Source organism: Halyomorpha halys, unplaced genomic scaffold, assembly GCF_000696795.3.
Source record: "Halyomorpha halys isolate HHAL.00 unplaced genomic scaffold, Hhal_1.1 Scaffold15.1, whole genome shotgun sequence".
NCBI classification, from domain to species: domain Eukaryota; kingdom Metazoa; phylum Arthropoda; class Insecta; order Hemiptera; family Pentatomidae; genus Halyomorpha; species Halyomorpha halys.
The window spans coordinates 3,644,876-3,667,091 of NW_027108914.1; the positions used below are offsets into that span (position 1 = coordinate 3,644,876).

Genomic DNA, 22,216 nt, shown 5'->3' on the forward strand with positions numbered 1-22,216 from the left:
AAGAGGAATTTATTCATGCATGGATAGCAGAATTGAGACTTCAGTAATGTACTTATATGTTCTTAATGATTTATTTGTTGTTCTTTACGGTTCATGGAGTTCAATAATAATACAAAATTGTAATTGTCAATTTTATAAAATTGTAATTTATTAATAAATCCTTAAATTTATCTTCATATCTTTCAGATAGTCCATGAATCATTTTTTAGTTAAATTTGTTTAATCTAAATTATTTATTTTTTTTATTTATCAAGACACTTTATAAACGCAGATCCATTTGGAAATAAATTCTAATCTTAAGGGATTAAGTTGTATATTGTTAATAGCTTAATGTTATTATTTTGAAGTTCGATCATTTTAAACTTTATAAATATATTTAAATTTGTATTTGTTATGAGGTACACCATTAAAGTTAAGTTAATCCTTACTACATTTATAAAAACCTGCCCCCAAGATCATACTATGTGTATCATACTGTTGCTCCAACTGATGTCCGTAAAAATCTTTATACCATTTAAAAATAAATAAATCCATAGAACTATCTTTCACAGAGATAAAAGAATTGTTGAAGTAATATATTATAAATACCTAGAAACCTACCGCAGGATGGTTGAGACAAGAACTCTCTAAAATGAAATATATATCTAATAGTGTCAAGATCGGGTTGATGATTTTTCCGGACCATAGGGATGGTGTGTACTGCATTTCTAAACTAACAAAATATAAAGTGAAGAACAAAATCGAATTAGTTTTTTTAAATTTATTTTACTTGAAACCGCCTATATATCGTATAATAACTAATTGAAAATGTAGTTTGAAAAGCTTTGGATTTGGATTTGAAACTTCAAATTGATCATTTATTGAATGACAATAACTTAAAATTAAGTATAATTCTTAAATGATTTTTATGTAATAAGCTAACTGTTTGTTTATGTTTAATCGTTTAAAACTAATAAAATACTATATATTTTATTTATTTTGTTACAGTTTTAGATGCCATATGTTGTATAATTGAGGTAAGGGGCGCATTGATAATTTACCATTTACAGATTTAACATTTTAACGTTTTAACTCTAGGAAATTTTATTTTTATTCTGTTTATTATAGCTTCTAATTATTAGAATTCCCATAATTGACAGCAAGAGGCTCATTGAATCGATTATAAATTTAATAAATAAAAAATAATTCACTATGTCATTATCTTTGTTTTTAATGGCTATGAAACTATGTAAGATTTTCATTCAATGATTTTATTCCTTTGGGTATTAATTATATTCGAGACTTTTTCTTTAGTTATAAATAAAGGTTGAAATTAATTAATTTTTAATAAAAGTGTCTTCTCATTTCAATTGATTATCACGAAAAGCTAATCATATGGCCAAAAATGTTTTAATTTACCGTTTTAAAAATTGTATTGCGTTTTAAAATACCGGAGATGACTTGAATGGTAATGAGTTATAATTTATTTGTTATGTCATCTTAATTTATTTTTAATTCAGTTGATTTAAATTCATAACTATGTTGTGAAAACATAGCGACTGTTTCGAGGCAGTCGTCTTATCTTGCTGACCTTGGAAAATATCGTGTTGAGGAAACTCAAAACCTAAGAATCCGTCCAAAATAAATAATAAGAAATATTAATTTTCAGAAAGAATGACACCGAAATTATATTACAGGATAATGAATGAAGGTAACATATTTAAGACATGTATGATCCCCTTTTCGACGGATTTATAACTATAAATGATTATTTCTTCTATTATATATTCAGAGATTTAAGGCTTCCATCTAAGTCTTATGCATGTCTCAAAATGGTCAAGATTTATTCTCGAAACTCAGTTGAGAATCGAACCTACATCGTTCTGAACTCACTGGAACAGGCTCACTGGAAACGCTCACCCAATCGCGTCATATATAATCATTGATTGTTTCAGTTAATCAATGCTTTTTATATTTTCATTCAAATTATAAATTATGTTGTTGCTCAGAATCGGTTAGTAAAGAACTGCACTAATTTTATGTGAATTCAAGACAGTCTTTGAAGAACATTTCTATTTAATCCTTTCTGGGATCCATAAATCCTAACTAAAGTGAGCCTCTATAAAGTGAGCACCAGACCCTTCAACGAGTGAGTCTGACATTAATCAAGAAACAGTACACCCTCAGTAAGTACTTTGATGGAGAATCCGTTAATGAATAACAGGTCGTTGTTATTATGGGAAAGTCGTCATAGAAAATCAAGTCACATTACTAATAAAACTATGACTTTAGCACGTGCCATAAATTAATTTTTTTAATAATATTTCTTGAGATATTATGCATTAATAAAGAGAAAATTATCGTTAGTACATAGAAACTAAAATACTTTTCCGACTAAAATATTGCCAAAAATAGCTGATTAATATTTAATATAAAATTGAATATTGTCATAATTATAATTGAAAACCTGCAAAAATTAAACGATAACTCAATTTTTATAATTTTATCTCTTATTGTGTCATATATTGTAATTTATTATAATCATATAAATATATGAAAGATACTATGATATGATTTTATTTATGTTTTTTATATTTAATTATTACTTTTAAATTTATTTTGTTACTATTACTTCTAAATTTATTTAGTTAACTATTACTTTTTATGATTATCTGTTGTAACTATTGTGATTATGTTTTTTTTTTTTTGTAAGAACTGTTGCAATAGTGATACGCCACTGACGCACCATAAAATAAATCAGCTAAAAAAGAATTAACAAAAATATTAAATATAATTGAAATAAAAATCTCTTGTCTTGTCTTGAATTTATTTCTTCCCTAGAATCTCTGGAGGAAAACCAATTTATCGCACGAGCACAGACTTCCATTCAAACCGGTGACTTCATAGCTGATAATAACCATGATAATTTCTTCAAGCTATCGCACAAGTAGTCGCGCGTGATTAATCGATGTTTAGTGTAAATCGATTTTTCTGTTTAGAAGACCATGTTTAAAGCTCGATTGTCATTGGCTTTTATAAAAAACAAAACTTTAGCGGAACGTAATAATTGTTTTAGATACGTGCAAAGCTATTAACAAATTTGTCACCTAACTTGCCTTACAAACCGTGGCCTTAAAAGTTAACAAACAAATTGTCAAGGAGATTAATTTATTTTTCTTACAACGTACAACATATTTGGAAAAAAAAAATCTAATTTATTTTAGGACAGTTAGGGGTATATTAGAAATTAGGCTTTGAATAATATCTTAGGAAGTTTAGGCTGTATTTACTATTCCGTAATAAATACATAATTATTATTTATTTCCGTTTCATTTATTATTTATCTGAAATCATATTTTGTTTTTTTTCTCTCTCCATAAACTTGTAAATGTATTGGCACCTGCCAACCATAGTATGAATAAGTTTGAATGAACATCTTTCATAGAGGAAATGTTGTTAAATTCCAAAACAATACTGCAGAAGGACTGATAAGATCGGAACCAGGGATATAAATATTTAAAAAAGTATCGTTATATTTTACATCGGTATTTAAAAACAGATGGAAATAGTAGTTGGATTCATCAGCAAACCGATATTTCGGTGTATTTGGTCCCAATATATTATTAGGAAATTAGGGTGGAATCTCGAATTATTTATTAATTTATATTAATTTTTTATGCTGATATATTGAATAATTTGTTTTCTCAATCGATTATTTATTTATTCGTTATTTGAAGTAATATTGCTGTTAATATTATCATCTTACATTTTGAGGATCTTTAATTTATTAATTAATTTTAGGGCATGATATGTTTCTATTAAACATTGTTTTAAGTTTTATTTGCACCACTACTGAACAATTATCATTAAACTGATTTATGTTATTAAACATTAATATATCTAACTTCTGGATTGATCATATAACCTTAAAGATAATAAAAGAAAGATTTAAACTATGAAGATTTGCTATTATATACTTGAATATAAATAGACTTCCAATTAAATTTCAATAAAAATAATTATTTTGAAATTAATTGTTTTAAAATATTTAAACAGTAGTATCGAGAACCAAATTTTTATATCTAATATCTAAGACAAAATTTCAATATTTCTATAATACCGATATTGATATTTCATTGAATTTTTGAACATTTTTTTTTTAATATAGTTTTCGATATCCATCCCTACGTCAAACGTGTTTTGTAATATCAGAAAGATCAGAAACAGAAAGAACTAAATTGAAATCTCTGTATCGACGGATATTGATTCGTCCGAACATTTTTGTTTCTGAGATCATCAGGGATATATTAGAATGTAAATCGGATGCTGGAAGCGGTGTCTTGTTTAACATGTAAATGCCCGATCGGGCAAATCCAGATTCTAAGATGCTGATTTATCGAGTGAGAACCAGGTCAAATGGCTATTTAACGGATTTCGGAACAGTTTTTTTTTCCTTCTTTTTTCTTTTAATAATTTGAGCATGCTATAAATTAAGTTACTTTCATTGATACTCGTGCCGATTCCTGGGAGGTTATTCCGAGAATCTTGCTTTCTTCTAAAGTTACAAATATTTTCTAGAAAACATAACTTTTTGTAATAAAATTTGTAATAACCTATCAAATTTAAAGATCAAAACAAACAAAATACAGAGAATCTCATCCGAATCGATAAAAATGTATAATAACATGCCATAATTTGTTGTTGTTGTTGATTGTTGCTTAAAGGCGTTTAACCCTCTGGTCATCAACGCCTATGGCATGATAAAAGTAAAAAAAAAATAAATAAAAAAAAATATAAAAGATAAATAAATAAAAAAATCAAAGAGGAGTTATAATTTATAAAGAAGGCGATGTGCTTTTAAAAATTCAAATACTAGTGTAATTTTAGCTTCCTCATCTGTAAGAGCTTCTGATAAATTTGGAGTCAGTCCTATCCTGTTTATTATTGGCAAATAGTGAGTACATTATTCAAATATATGTTTAATCGTAAGAATGTACTGACAATATTTGCACGTTGGAGATGGAAGTTTTCTGATCAGGTGAGAGTGCGTGAGGAGAGTATGACCTATTCACATGCCACAATTGTTTCTCTCTGTTATATGTTGAAATTTATGACTGCATAAAAGTTTTAAAATATAAATGAATGTGAATGATTTTAAATATTTAAACTTTCATTAAATGTTTAATGAAATAACAGACTGGCGAAGAAACTATCCATTGCATTACTCCAATAAAATATATTCATTAAAAGATCTCGAGGCTTGCTTATATTGTATTTAAATTTTTATTGTAGAAGATTTTTTTTTTAAAACATTATAATTCAAACTTATATTTACTTGATCATTATAAAAAATATGCAAAGTTACTACATAATTATTACCATCAAATAAAATAATCTTTTATTATCGTGTTCATTATTTGAAAAATTCAATTTAAAAAACAAAACAATTATTTTGTTTTATACACAGTTGTGTATAAACCAAAGTTTCCTCATATCCTTCACACATATCAATCATTAGGCATAAGGAATGAACGTAATTAGAGGAGTATAATGTGGTAACAATTGTAACTTACAAAATACTTAATTTTCTGTAAATTTTTGTTGTCCTCTTTTATGAACAGAACATTAAAAGTATTACATCATATTTTCAATCACTACCTTTTCAATTCCCTATAAAAATATTATCAAAGAACTTTATATGGTGAAAGGGGAAAGGATTAATATTGCGATCTTTCAGTATTTTTTAACATTTACAGTAATTTTAGGGTTTAGTTTTTTTTTTTTTTTTTTTTTTTTTGTGCTTCGATCATTGATGAAACTTATGTTAATTTTAAGATCAAAATTTTCTCTATTTTTTTTTATTTATTTTTTTTTTATCTTGAAAGCTCTACTACTATTGTACATTGTCAAAGTTCGAATCCGGCTACGTCAGGTAATTATTTATTCTGTGGAATTAGCTAAGTTAACCTTGTCGGTACTGAAATCCTTCTCAGGGCCCAGTCTCTGTAAGGTGTATACTCTTGTAAATATGATGGTTGAGGCAATGGAACAAATATTGTTATCAATATATATCATCAATACTGGGTAAAGTAGTGGTAACCCAGTATTGAACCTCTAACTTTTCATAGGTTGTAGAGGTTGTTTTTTTATTCCATTTACGTTTTTATCAATTTTCCTTTTTTTATTCAATTATAAAAACTTTTTTTTTCATTAATACCGATTTTTTTTTAAGGTCACTAATGAAATTCATGTTAATTATTTTAATATGTTTTTTAAATAATAATATAATTATCATGAACGTTATAATTTTTTTCAGTTGGTTCAGACCGGTAAAAATATTTTTTTTTTTTATTTACTAATTAATATGTTTTGTAAATTATTTACCAGGATCTTAACTTTTCGTAGAGAAAATCATCAAGAGAAACAGTTAAAACAAAAAAATCTAAATAATTGGACTGGACAGATAATACTGAACAGAAATTCTTGACATATAGATTCCTGATATGGACGTCGGTGTCCCGGAATTTGAAATAGTTTGGATTTCTTGTAATACTAAAAACGTAACCATCAAAGATCCAAGCATTGCCAACTTGATAGTTCTCGGTTTCATCACCAGGAATTAACGATCAATGGTGGAAACTTTTTTTAAAATTTTTTTTAAAGAAAAAACTATACCACAATATAATTTAGTAAATAATTACTGATATATGTTTATTATTTACTGCTAGCAAAACTCACAAATTAAAAATTTACGACTGTATTCAACTAACTATACAACAATCTGTTGTGGTAGTTATAGTCTAATCTATCTAGTTATAGGTATCTAGTAACTTCGTAAAATACAATATAATTACGCTTAGGAAGAATGATTCTTAAAAATTTGACAAAAAACAACCATGTAATATATACTTGTAAGAAAAAAAAAATAACTTTGGAAAATCAATCTTTGGTGGCTTAAATGAAAACAGGAAATATTGAAATTTCTCCTTCCTCACTTACTTTTTCCTTTTTTTTTTTTTTTTTTAACTGGGGCCCTCTGGTGAAAAGGTGCCGAGAGCCATAAACCCGTTCCGTTTTCTCCAGGAGGCTAGGAAGGGGCTCAGTGGCCTGCAAAAAATAGATATCTTAGGACGTCGGAGGTTATTTCTCAGTGTTGGGAAGCCGGCCCCTTGTTTGTAAAAATTATTTATTTGAAAATTTAATCTTAAATAAAGACATTGTATATGATACAATGTCTTTATTTAAGATTAAATTTTCAAATATAAACCATATAATCTAATTATATGGTTTATATTTGAAAATTTAATCTTAAATTCTTTGGATATTAACGTGATAGGGATACATTTCAAAATTTGTAAGTTACTTTGTACTACTAGAAATAAATTTTCTATCTCTGACATGATCAACATGAAACTAAAGTAATTCAATTTCATTTTCCCATATTAAGTAATATTTAAAATTTATAAAATTACTTCTGGTAGTCACAGCTACATATATATTATTATCAAAAAAATTTAACGTATTAAAAACAAAAATTAACAAGAGTATTGAATGGGTTGTTGGATCACTTAATTCCATTATTTTTTAACATAAAAATATCATAAATTTAATAAATTATGCTTAAAATAATTTTAGAAAATAACCAATATTTTTCATCAAGTGAATCAGAACATAAAAGTATAGTAAGCATGTACTAAATTAACTGAAATGCGAAAATTATGTTTCGAAAATGGCTAGCGTAGAGTAATCAACTAAAAGTAGTGAGATAAAAAAAAAATATGACTATTTATGTGAGATAACAATAACTTATTTTAGACTCTAAAGAAAATCCCGATTAAATGATTAAATTTAAAGCCAAAAAAATAAATAAAATATATAGCTAATATTGAATAGAAAAAAATATTAAATTATTTCTAATTCAGAAATAGATGGTGCAGAAATAGATGAACTATTTTTTAGCCTATTGAGAATTACGTTAAAATGTTCTGATCATTGTAATTTAAACCAAAATTGTACTAAATTAAAATCAAAGATAAAGTTTATAAAGTTGTTAAGTTGAAGCAAGATAAAAAAAAAGTAAACGAAAGGTTAATTGACAAAGAAGACTTAATTTAGTACAGTTTATTTATTGATAGTAGGTCATTGACTTCTCATTCCGATAAATGCTCATAAAAAAAGTGAATGAATGAGTTTACAAATAAGAAAATAGTTCAGAATGTTGTAGAATATACTAAAAATGACAAAGATTTGTTCATAAAAAATATCCAAAGAAGGTATATTGTAGCTATATGATCCTGAAATAGGATATAATCTTTTTTTTATATTTATTTAAAATTATTAAAAAAAAAAAAATCATTTTCTTGATGTAATTTAGTAAAATTACATATACATTGTTTTTATTTTTATAAAAATATTTGATTACATTATTATCGTATCCTATAACTTTTAGAATTGGAAGAAAGTTATGTTTTTGTTACTTTTATGAATTAAGGGATTAACAATTTGTGAAAATTAATTTTTTTTTTCTTTCCCTCATTCATAAAAGTTTAGAAAATTTTCATTTGATGTATAAAATGGATTTAAGAGTCATCCTCCAATCATTATAACATATTTTACCCTTTATGCCTACTATTCACGGTTTTCTAAATTTTAAGTTTTAAAAATTATTTCTTCACTAATCAGTTAGAATGAAAAAAAAAAATTAATGGCTTCTTTTTTTTAAGCATGAGCATCGTAGATTTCAATTAAAAACACAGATAAAATAAAGAGGCCTTAAAAAATTTGAGATTCTAATCTTTACTGAATATCTCCATTATAACTGAAAAATCTTTTAATATCATTTTCTGAAAGATTACTAGCAAATGAGTAAACATATCATTATTTTCACTATTATAATAATATTATATATATACAAGTTTGGTAAAGTAACTTTGCGATGAGATTAATAATAGAAGGTATCTAACTTAGTAGATAAAGATGTATGTATATATTCTTCAATAATAACTTAGATTACATCAAGAGAAGCGAGAAATAGTAAGAGGAGTCATGGAATGTGGAGGCCATGCGAAGGTAGAAAATGTTCCAGGTGAATTGGCCAGGTGCTAGGAACCCCTCACCCCAACGTCTCACACTCATCACCAACCTACTACAGCTCTGGAAAATGTCTGCATAAGTGTGTATGAAAGGAGAGAAAACTCACTTTACGCCTTTCCACTTCATTCAGGCGAAGATTTTATATCTTGAGAAAAAATACAAGCAAATGTACGATATATATGATCAATTAAATAAAAAAATATCTTCCCTCAATTTTTTTGTATTCGTTACTAATGTTTTCCAAAAAATGTTTATAGTTGTTTCCAAATATTAATATAATATATAAATATAACTTAATTTATTAAATATACTATCCAACTTAAGAAAACTGATTTTTAAAGGGTGCTTATTAGAGTAGGGTGACTATAAAATATAATTAAAGATATATCATGTAATGATTTACTGTCTTCATTTATTAAAATATTTTTCAAATCAGAAGCAATTTAGATATAATTTTCTCCCTTAAACGTCTATGTATGATTTTTTAATGCCCAATTCAAACAGAATAATTTTAACATGAAAGAGTGATTTTATTATTATGATTATTAGTTGCTAGATTGGAAAAAAAAATTAACATTTTATACTAAATAATTTTTATTTTATTTTGTAAACACCGTTTAGAGTCAAGTATTTACAGGACATTTTATTATTTTTATAAACTTTTGAAAATGCTAGATTGATCTCTATTGTGCATACTTTTTGGTGTAGTTTGCTTTTTGTTGTGTATTTTATTTATGAGCTATGGATTAAATATATTTTTAAACATAGCCATTCCTGCAGCACCTATTACTTTTTATATAACTGAAAAGGGGATAATTTTTTAAATATTTGATTTCGATCTATCTTGAATCGTAAGTAACCAATCAGAACGGGTAACAATCATGTCCAGCTTGCACCATTATACATTGGGAAATCTTTGCTTCTATTATTTGCCTGCACATTTTATATATGAACATGTGACGATTATTGCTAATAAATTTACTAGCTACTCTTCCAATCCAATATCAATTTTAGAATAAACGAGATCTAGAATACGAGTGTGGTTTTATTTCAATTGCTTAAATCATAATACACGGACTCTCTCACAAACTAATCAAAAACGTTTTTAATTTTACTTAATGTTTTAAAGTGTGATCGAAATTATTTGGATAAGGTTTAAAATTTTTAAGATGTTATTATTAAGTTTCTAAATCAATAAAAAAATTAAATGGAACCTAATCAAGGTTAGTTTTTATAATTAAAATGAAAAACAAATATTTTAATTATTGTTTATTAAATCTCAATAAAATTAATCGATTAAGCAATTAAGATAAACGATCGCCTGAGGTTAATATTCATTTGCATAATTGGATTAAATCATTTTTAGAGAAAGTCACTATTAAGCTTTCCAACTCTCTTGTGATTAATAGCTTTTGCAAACGCTAGATAATCAGTAAGTTTCGCCGACTATATTTCAGATTTTATCGCGCACTAACGAAAGTTTTTATATTACTTAATTATTAATGTGGTACTTTGAAAAAAATAAAATAAAATTATCACTATTAATTTTCAAATATAAATTTATTTTAATTAATCATTCATCATTAGCTACTAATGTTTTTTGTTAATTGATTCGTACTCACTTTTTTTTAAAAATAATTTTATTTGATTGAAATAATTTGCTTAATATAGAATAAATTTTCTACTCGTGTCGTGAGCAATCCATTAAGCTACTTTGTACATAACAAATATAATTAAAACGGATTGAATGTAATATTTTTTAAATTATTTTATTATCCTTAAGTGAGGCAATTATAAAGAAGTTAACAGGTAGTGTTTTTCAATCAACTGTTTAACCGGCGTGTAAGTAGTTATTTATGCCAGGAATAGTGTTCCCGATAGAGGAGTGAATGACTTCATAAAAGTAATGACACTGAGAGAGACTGTTACTAATAAAAATGGATAGTAAAATTAATATACAACTTAATTACAATAACGAAATGAATTTTATGGTACTCTTTATTACTTTTCACTATAAAATCAATTATTTAAATCCAAAAGGCCAACGATGTGCTATAATTGTCATATAAAAACGTAATCTGTAATTTATTATTCAGCTATAAAAGTAATATAGATATCAATTTGGTAAATCTAATTGTTCTATATAGATAGTAAGGATATCTTGCGGGAAGGTTATTGTTTTTTCAACATAAATCAAACTTACAGTACTTTTCTTACATAAATTCTAAGCAGAGTTTTTTTTTATAATAATAATTATATTATATTAAAATTATTTTCTATACAAATTATTGAATAGTATATACATATATATACGTTTTCACTTAATATTTCAAAAGGGTTTTGTTAGTTATTTATTATTTTTTTTCTTCTTAAGGAAGAAATATCCTTTTTGTTTATTACGTCTGTAATTTTCCTTCACATTAGAACAATGTTTCGGGCTTTTTTTGTCCATTAACCAGTTCTACTTTATCCTAAAATAAAAAATAGTGCATAATCAGCAGTTTTTTAAATTGTTATTTGGACATTGATTTTCAATAGAGTTTTAAATCGTTATACTCTAGATAGAGAATGGGGAATAACGAGTGTCCAACGTAAAGAAATGGAAATGTGGACTTGAATTGAATATGAAAATTTCTTTTAATGAATTGACATATATCCATCAAATAAGTAAAGATAAGGAGAAAAAAATAATTACTAGCTATTATTTAAATATTAATATTAAAATAATTATTAGCAAATGTAAAAAATTAAATCGATACAAAATATTTAACTAACTGAGTAGATAATAAAATATTTTTTAAATTACTTATTAATAATTTTTAAATTATTTATTGAAATTAAATGCATAGTTAAAAAGTAAAAACTATCAATTGTTCATTTTTTTTTTTAATATATAAATACTCAAAAATTAATCCACTAAAATATTTAGATTTTTTATGTCTTTAATATACAACAAACGTAGGGGTTTGTCATCTTTAAATATTTTAATTAAACATTAATTTAATTAAGTAATTTAACATTAAACTAACTAATACACTATAATTCGATTTATACCATCACTCGTACTGCAAGTGTTAAGAACGGTTTTTACTTCATCGGTTGTGAGAATCAAGCATTTACTTCAAAGGCCATTTAACTATTATTTATCACTTCAACAATAGTCTCAGTAATTTGGATCGTGTAAGGGTTACTTAATATGGACATTTATTTTTATACAATAAAATTATGGAAGATAAATATGAACGGATCAAAAAAACCGTTCATATTTATCTTCCATAATTTTATTGTATAAAAATAAATGTCCATATTAAGTAACCCTTACACGATCCAAATTACTGAGACTATTGTTGAAGTGATAAAAATATTAAAAGTACTAGTGATAATGTAAGGTATTGATCAATTGAAGCCCAATACTTTTGGTCTAATTTATCAGATTTTACGCTAGGAAACTAGAATTAAAATTCGTGTTTATAAAAAAATAAAAAATGTTAATATTTATTTTTATTGTAGGAGGATCTCTAAATTGATACTGGTTTTAATTTTAATCGTATAAAAATTATTATACGTAAATAAGAAAAGTCAATATGATCAGATTAACTCCTTTTATGATATTTTTTTTTCATTAATTTTATTTTCAAAATAATTAAAAAAATATTGATAAAATATTTGACTAAATTTGGGTAACATCAACCTCATTTTTTAAATTGTATCTTACTAAGAATAATATAAAATAAAAATTGTGTTTATTATTTTTTATGTTTATTATAGTTGTTTAGTATTAGAAATGAATAGAAATTATTTATTATCATTTTATTATTTTTTTCCATAATATTAATCGATATCATTTTTTAGATTATAAAAAAGCATATGATAAAGGTAGCTAACACCATAGTTATCGCTGGTAATAAAACGACAAGAAAATCGTTCTTAGCTTGAAAATTTAAAACAATTAAGATTTAATTTCCTGGTGAAAATATATGGCTATCATACAGTAACTGCCTGGAAGTTCATCCATCATGAATAGCAAAGAGGTTCTTTACAATGACGCACACTAAGTGTTTCCCCCTCTACTTATTGACCGCGATGGACCCTCATCTGGGTACAGAGGGAGCGAACCCACAACAAGAAAAGGATATACCACCACATCCTATTACTGTGTAAAAGACTCTAGTGTAAAAGTTTCTATATTAAAAACAAAAAGAATTAAATTAAAAATTTTAAAAGTGCTCAAGAGTCAATAATTAGTGAGGGTAGCTTCGCAAATCATTATGTTTTTCTTACATAAAGATAATTTTGAGAGATGTTAGAATCGATTTATGGATCTTCTTGAATTTTTCCAGGATTGAGATTAGAGGCGGTAAAAGAACTCGATGTTCTTCCGTAACGACGGGAACGATTCGGTAGGCCCGTCGGAATCACGATATATATACAAACACATTTCTGTTTAATTATCAAATACAAACATCACACGTTTATTTATTTTAGCCTTCTACCAGTGTTTATAAGATAAGTACTATCACAAAAAGATATTCTCTCGACGTATCAACGTCATTACGAAAAGCTCAGACGTGCGATTCGTTCATACACCGAGAAGAAGCCAACCGAAACCCTACTATCCCCGGATCTGATAAGACCATCCTTCACAACAGTTTACAACGTGTCTGGCAACTGTCCAACAACAGTCTCCAAGAATCAGTTTCTCCTGACGGCTCCCGTTCCGTCGTATATATAACACGGATTTTTCACATTTTCCTCCCGATAACATTATCTATCGAGAATAGAATAGATCGCGCGTGTGAGACAAATGCAAGATACGCTATTTTCTTTGTTCCACGTCAACGTTAGAATTTATAAATAAAAACTGAGACATATCTGAATAATTGATTAAAAATATCTAAATGAGTCCATAAAATAACATTTATTATTGTAATGAAAACATGTGCCTAAGTACCGGAACTATTATAAAGTAATTAAAAATAAAATGAACAATAATGGTATTGCAACTTTATTATTCTTTATGTCGAAGAAAATTGAGCTTCACGAGACGATATTGATTTTGAAGAGTGTGAATCACTGGGACATTATCCGTCCTGGCGCAGTGTTCATCCTTCAACGCCCTAAAGCGTTTATATATCTGTGTGTCAAATAATTTCATTTATCGATTTATTTAGCTCAGTTTAATCATAGTATTTTTTTTTCGCAAAAGGTTCTAGAACTAAATAAACTTTTGTACCCTAGGTTTCTTATGTATAGTTAAATATGTTTTGTTTTAAGCATAAATATTTACGCTTTATATAAAGTATATCTGTTAGTCAGTTATAACCATTGTGTTGCTAATGTAAATGTAAAGAAATAAAAAAAAAAGAAGATCCCTAACCACTTGTTCTTGTTAAGATCAACAATTGAACATTCTGAAATTAAAGCAGAAAATTACATTGTAATTGTTATTAGCTTTAAGAGCCCTTTTTATCCCAAGTAATGAAGAGCACGAGATTTATTAATTTTTATTGTATCAATAGTTAATGAGTACGTACTCTGTTTACAATCAGAAAAAAATCGAAAATTACATCACTGTATGACTAATAATAATAATAAAACTTTTACTCTACAGGTCAATTTAATTTTCCATTATTATTTTCATTTGGTTAGAAATTTTACATTCGATTAAATTTAAAATATGAAAAATAAAAACATTTTTTTTTTTCTAGTTCCGCTGACCAACACGTAGTATGAATATATCTCTTTATTAAGTATTTAAAAAAAATTAAACTACACTAAATCATAAACTTATATTCGCATTCAGTTTAATAACGTTTTAGAAAAAAGTAACGGGTGTGAAAAAAAGTTTTAAACAATTCTATTTGCTTAAGTCGAACTTTGTAGGTAAATTCTTGTAAATCTGGAATCGCTCAACCGCGGATATCGAAAACACGATGCTAAAGGATGCCCTATAAGACGAAACGTACAAGAAGAAGTAGGTCCAAAGACTACAAGTCCCACTGACGATTTTATGACCCCATAAATTAACAGCGAACTCTCGGGCCTTCTGTTTTTATACTCTGCTGTCTAGCCTGGCTCTACAATGTAATATACCCTTCCTTCACTAGTGCTATTATTTTTATATCAGTTAATATTAATTTATATCAGTTAATACTGTAATCCCTACTGCAACTGAGGAGCAACGTACTTAACACTGTATACTAAAAATAAAAATTCTTTTAGTAAATTTGTTTTCTTTATAACAGGTACGTAAATATAAGACGTACAATAAAATAAATAAATAGACAATTCCTTTGTACAATTTATTATTTTTTATGCATGTTGATGTGCTCAGTTTTTATAGCTGTTGATAATTATGGGTTTAAGCTTTTATATTTTGCATTGTTTTTATTATCTAATGCTTTAATATGTCATGTTTAATTTTTTTTCCAAAGACTTGGATTTGTTAGGTTTTTGGGTTAACTTCTTTGTTATATTGAAAACGTACATAGGAGATTACTATTTAACTAGTGATTGCCTTAATTTTTAACTTATGATTTTTTTTTACATCAATGACGGTCTAGATTTGTCACCGAATCCTATATGGTCAAACGTAGAAGAAATATTAAATAAACAAAACAATTCATATGATCTTATTATCACTAATATTTTATGGTTATAATTTTAATCTTAGAGTATTTATAAATAATAAATTCTTTAGAGTATTTTTTTATTAAACGATTTGTATATATTTTATGAATGTATGAACATAATTAGTTGCATTAGTTCTGTTAAGGAATTTCTTTATTTTTTTTTTTACTAGAAATAGTGAATTAAAATTCTTAAAGCTTATAAGAAGAAAATATATAAAGAAACTATGCATATACGGACAGAAAAAAACCCCAGATATAACATCTTTAACAACCAAAAGCTCCTTATCTCTAGACAGCTTAAGATTTAATCTAACCGAGCACTGAGTAAAATTTAAATTTCCTATTATCCCCCACTCCTTTTGACTTTTATTCCGATGAATGTCTTCCGACATACATCGGACTAATAACAAAACGGGTGACCCCATTTGCATTTCCTGGCTGGGAAGGAAACATTCACGATGATCTATGGTTTCGAAGACTGTTAGTCGACGAGGAGGTCTCAGAAGAAGAAAACCAGTCTTCCACGATGGATGGAATTTATCGGTCAATCTGTAGAAGGAAAAAAATAAAATAAAACCGGTCCCTCCCGGTATCGTAATGGAACCATTTTAGTTCGTTAACAACAAATCTCGAGGTAAAAACATACAATTTGATTTGAAGGGACAAGAACTGATAATGCCACAAAGAAGGCAAGACGAGTATTTGTAAAAACATTTGTTTCTGTAATTCTACAAAAGAACCTATTATAGCAATTTAAATACAATAAGTTCAACATTATATTGTGTTAATTTTAACTAAGATTAAACTAAACTTAAATTAATACTTACATTGAAAACACCTTTTATATCAATAATTAAAAAAAAGTTGATCACTTCCTGCTAAAAGGGGTTTGTTACTCATTGGAAAAAATTGAATTTTTGTTGACTTTAAAAAGTTTTATTACAATCATATTTCCACATTTTTAGGGAACCATCTTTTTAATTTCAATTTTTTTTTTTTTGGAATTTACAGCTACGAAGTATACAAACAAATAAATCTGTAGTCATTGTTTAAATTTAAAAAAAAATTCAGGTACATTAGTAACGACATTTTCTTTCCATTTATTTTATTTTCATCGGTACCCTTTTAATAAGAAGTATTTGGAAAAAAAACAAAAAAACATAAGATCAACATAATTAGTAAATACACAGAAAAATTAATTAATAAATGAAGAAAAAATCAATTGAAGATGGCAGTTGTACACAAATATAATTTCAAAACAAACCAATAATTATTGGCCACAAATGGGCAGTATATGAATGTATATATATTTTTAATATTTTCAGCACATATTGTTTTGTACCATGATAAGAAAGTGTATTTAATTATAAAATCTGATATAATAGCTAAAAGACTTACTCCAATGAATTATGTTTTATCAAATCACTATATTTAGAAAATATAAAATCAGATTTAGTAATCTATCAGAAAAAAAATGCCAATGAAATTCATTAAAAATCACTAGATACACATGATGAAATAAAATAACAAATGAATTTATCTAGTATTGTAAATATTAACAAGTTAAAAATGAATTAGTAAATATCAAATTATACATAGAAACAACACTATAAAAAAATCAGCACAAAAAAAAAAAATACTCAAATAGCTAGGTGGAAATGAATGGAATAAACTGGTCTTGAGAAAGAGTTAGAATCTTTTTCTTTGTTTCTTTATTTTTTTTTTATTCCCTCTATCTGTGACTTTTTTATAGCCGCTATAACCTTCCTTTTCAATTAAGTATATAGTCGTTATAAGTCAAACTTCCACACGAAATTCATATCGTACGGAAGTATGAAACTTAAACAAATACTACAAAATCTTTCACTTAGAAAAATTATTTTCAACAAATGTTTATGAGATTTAGTGAAACCTCGGAGCATAGACGATTGATAAGGTTTTATGTACTATTGTCTAGTATCAGGGCTATTAATGTCGACAATGAGAGATATAACAATTAAATTTAATGACCGAGATAACGGTAAATAGTAAATTTGCTCTATTGTTTGCCACATTTAACCAGACTATTTTAAACTTACAGCAAGCACTTGGGATAGATTCACTATCGTTGAAATGTTTCACTTGACCAATGTTTTAGTTGGGATATTTTAATTTTCGTTTCATTAAGTATTTAAAAAAATTACTTAAAATATGTATTTTTTTTGTTTGTTTGTAATGGTTTGATGCTTGAACGCGCAATATAAAAAATATACCACTTGTTTATTTTTAAACATTGACAAAGCGATAATTAGTGTACTATTTTTATATAAATCACAAATAATATTATGGAGTAATGTCTAGAAAATATTTAGCGAACGATTTTAATAAGAATAGGAGAGTGACTAGTTAGGCACAACGGTGAGAGGGGACTGAATAATGTCGGAGTTTCTACCGTGTTTCCCTGTCAAGACCAAACCGGCTAATCCCCAGTCAAATAGCGCTTTTTGCTACTTTGTTTAGCATCTCATACTCCCTACAAGTATCTTATCATAATGTAAATTTACAGTTTTATATGATCTGTTTTGGATAGTATTTTTCCTTTTTGTTACTTTAATTATTGACTTTTTTTAAGTAAATTAAATTTTATTAAATTTGTTGGTAATTTTTTTTTGGCCAGACTGTTATAATTATAACTGATAAACACAAACGTTTTTTCACATATTATACTAATTTTGCTTACTATTTACTGTTATCACTTTTACTGTTATTTCACTGAGTTAAGATCACATTTCCGAGGTTTCACCAATAAAGTCGTAAACATTGTCACTTGCCAAGGAAGTTAAAGGGTACAATGAACCTTTTTTTTTTTTTTTTCAAGTGTGAAAAGAGAAAATCTTACCTGAAGGTGGGTACGGGGTGGACGGCACGGGTTCATGCGGTGGGTAGTTCCTCAGAGGGTACGAGTCGTGGCCGAACCCCGCGGCAGTCTCGACCATCGCCACCCTCCGCTCCTCGCTGGGCAGGTACGGTGCTTCGACGTGATGCCTCGATGTGTACGGTGAGTAGTTGCACCAATTCTGGCCGAACTGATGGCACGTCGACACAGCGGGGTCCGTCGAAGTACCTGGTGTCACCGACGTCGTGTACTTGTAGTCCTGCGACGCCGGACTCCAAAACAGCCCCCCAGACTTCCTGTCCCTTCCGTCCGGCAGGTTGTAGTACGTCGGCTGGGAGTACTGGTCATACTCACCAGAGGCGGGGTAATTGGCCCAGTGGCCATGGTGAGAGTGTCGGATGACACCCGATCCTTCGACGCACTCATAGCCCAGTCTTTTGGCTGGTATGTGTAGTGGTCCTGATTGGCTGGTGACAGGCGATGTAGAGGACGCTGAAGATGTGGTGACTGGCGTGGAGCTGGGAGATGTCTTGATGGGTGTAAGTGCAGGCTGGTCCTCGTAGACGTTGCCATTCATCATGGACCACCAGGCGACCCCTGGACCAGTCGGGTCTCGGAGGCAGGCTGGGGTCGCCCCGGCATTGTCGAACGGAGCGCACCCCTCGGCCAGGTCGCCGAGAATGAGAATGTTGACGGATGCGGTGAACGGGAGGCGCAGGACCGGGAAAAGAATAGAGGCCGGAGGATGTTAGTGAACGTGAGACTACATGCGTGACGATCTTTTGTCGAGAGGCTGAGCACACCCGATCGGGGGGAGAGCTGGGAGCGGACTGGCAGGAACGGCCCCCCCTCGGAGCCAGGGGCACACGCGCGACATCTTGCGACTGTTGCCACAACCAGCTCTCTCTCTCCTCATCAACATAACCGCTGCCGAACAGATTTTGTAATTCTGCCGTACAGCCATGTCAGTAATTCGCTTGATACTTAAACTATTTACTCTATGTATCTTTATCAAAGAATCTACTACCGACTCTTACTAAGGCCCAATACCCCGAGTCAGTAAACAAAAACTCACCTTTAGTTTACTACTTCCCAACCTTCTTTTGTCCCTTTGAAAGGTCACTTCCCTGCCATAACCAAAACGACACCTTATTGTCCTCATTATGTCACCTCCTTGTGAGGATTAGGCTAATTTCTCAAAATAGAACTTAATAATTATTCAATAAATATATATTTAAATAAAAATCAAATTTATTTCATAAAAAGATTAAAATTTAAAAATTAAATAAAAACTAAAATTAAAAAAAGAGCAAAGATTTAATTATTAATCATTAATGCTTTATGGTAAATATTGTCAGATTACAGGCCGATTCATTATCCCTATCATATTAATTTAAATATATTTGGAATATTGCAAATAAAGACAATAACAATGGACGTGATAGGTACCTTATTAGAGAGATCTAATTTTTTTTCAAAATAGAAGACATCAAAAGACTAATATTAGTTGGGAAAGGGTGGTGCTAAACTCACTGAGAATCCTACACTACAATTTGTGTGAAATCTTGTTAGCATCGTTTAATAATATCTAGTGGCCGGGTATGCTTTGCGAATTGCAACATAGTTAAACAGAAATTTTTTTGGATTCTTCCTTGAAAAAAATAAAAACATAGAAAATAATTAGGAAAACTTTGAAAATTTAATATTATAAAAATCGTACTAAAGAAACAGGTAAATATGTTGGGTTACGAATAATTTTGGTTTACATAACTCCCATTATATATATATATATATATATTTTAAAAGAACGCGAAGTTACGGATGTATTTAGCCTGTGTTGAGAGAAAATATCAATAGTTTTGTAAAGTTAATTTAATAAGAATATCCAATATAAAGTAAATTATAGCAAACGAATCCTTTGGTAGATAGACGTATCCGCATACTAGAAAAAATGTAAACCTAACAGGTGGGACATTACTGCAAATACCATTTTAAAACTCTTATTTCAAGTATCTATTTGTGCATTGCTCCTTCACCATTTTACATTTTTATTCTTGTGCGTATAAGGACACTTTAGAAATTTAAAAAAAACGGGGTTTCAAATGGCTTATTACAGTTGCAGATGACATTAAAAAATAGCACGAATTACTTAAATTATTCTTTTTGTCGTTTCTTTAATTGATCAGCGGAACATAATAAATCTGCTGAATTAGATGATAAAGAACTCCCAGAAAAGGTTAACAGTTAAAGTCATTTTTTTTTTAATAAATATTTTTTAAACAGTTACATCACGAAGCATTAGAGTTTTAGAACAAATTTAAAGTGAAGATAAGCTGAAATTTATTTTCATTAAAACGGTCAGCGAAACTCAAAACCTTGTGGAACATGCTGCGTCCTTTCTAATGACAAGATTTTTTTGTTTTTTTTATTACGAAAATTTTAAATTAAATTTTAGTGGAACAGAATTAAATAAACTACACAACTGTCCATTATTTCATTAAAAAAAAATTCTTTCACGTTACAAAAAAAATTGTATTCCTATAACCATAATTTTCGAATACAGTTATTGACAATTAGTTTGTTAAATGACGCTATTAGATCGTGGGCGTGGTTTTACATGGAGTACCTTAAATAGTGCTGTGGTTGTCAACAATAATTTTTCAAGGACAGCTAAAAAAAATTGTTGAAAGTAACTTTGAGTTAGGACTTAAAAGTTAAATTTTAGCTTCTTATCCTTTTCTGATAAAAATGTCCCAAAACAAGTTTGTAAGATATGCTTGTGCTCACCCAATTTTCATCAGTAAGTATATGAAAGAGTTTAAAATTCATTTCATACAAATCATAAAAAAAAAAAAAAAAAAAAAAAAAAAAATATGGTATTTAATAATATAATAATAATAGTATGAGATCTGATTTTAAAAAATACTAAATTTTTTTTACGCCAAATTTAACCAATATGGAAATTCACGTCAGCCAATGCTTTTAATTTTAAATATTATTGTACATTTTCTTAACAAATTAAATTAAAAATACAATTAAAATGAAAATCTCTAACTACACGAAGTAAAATTGAATAACACAAACAATAAAAATGAGATCTATAGGTAACTAATTTAGTTTTAATATAAGATTTTTGTGCATGAATTTTACATTAAATCATTGGATGATGACATATAATGAAGTTAACAACGTAATTTATTTAATCGATGACTGTTGTAATTGTTAGAGAATGTTTCAAGCAAGTGTTAACAAGAAAATCTTTCTATTTAAATATAATTTTTGTTAAATATGATTTTTTTTTTTTTATTCAAGATTGTTTTCTTATGCAATGTCAAGTTTCTCTTACTAATAGGTGCACTCCTATAATTGCATTGGTTCACTCACCACAACGTTTAAGTCATCTTTTGGCTTTGCGTCGCTTTCACATTATTACGTTTTCCTTTTTAGGTTCGACATTTAAATGCAGATATGAAATTGGAAACACACCTAACAGAGCAAACTGCTAAGTAATATTTTATTTTTTTCTTTCCGAAAAAACAGATTTTAATGTAATATTTAAATTCTAAGAATACATGCGTATTTATCATTCTTTTCAAAATTCTACGGAAAAAAAAGATTATAAAAAATAATATCAATA

The 22,216-nt window shown here is 27.9% G+C and overlaps 1 protein-coding gene across 3 annotated transcripts in view; it reads right to left on the reverse strand.

Moving 5' to 3' along the window:
* The window catches only part of Abd-B (Abdominal B), a 279,754-nt gene that overhangs the window by 16,587 nt on the left and 240,951 nt on the right, over positions 1–22,216 (reverse strand). For all 3 annotated transcript variants that reach the window (XM_014419638.2, XM_014419631.2, XM_014419644.2), the window contains one exon: positions 18,583–19,203. In XM_014419638.2, coding sequence (XP_014275124.1) covers positions 18,583–19,159 — 577 coding nt within the window. In that variant the 5' untranslated portion in view covers positions 19,160–19,203. The remainder of the gene's footprint in view (positions 1–18,582; positions 19,204–22,216) is intronic.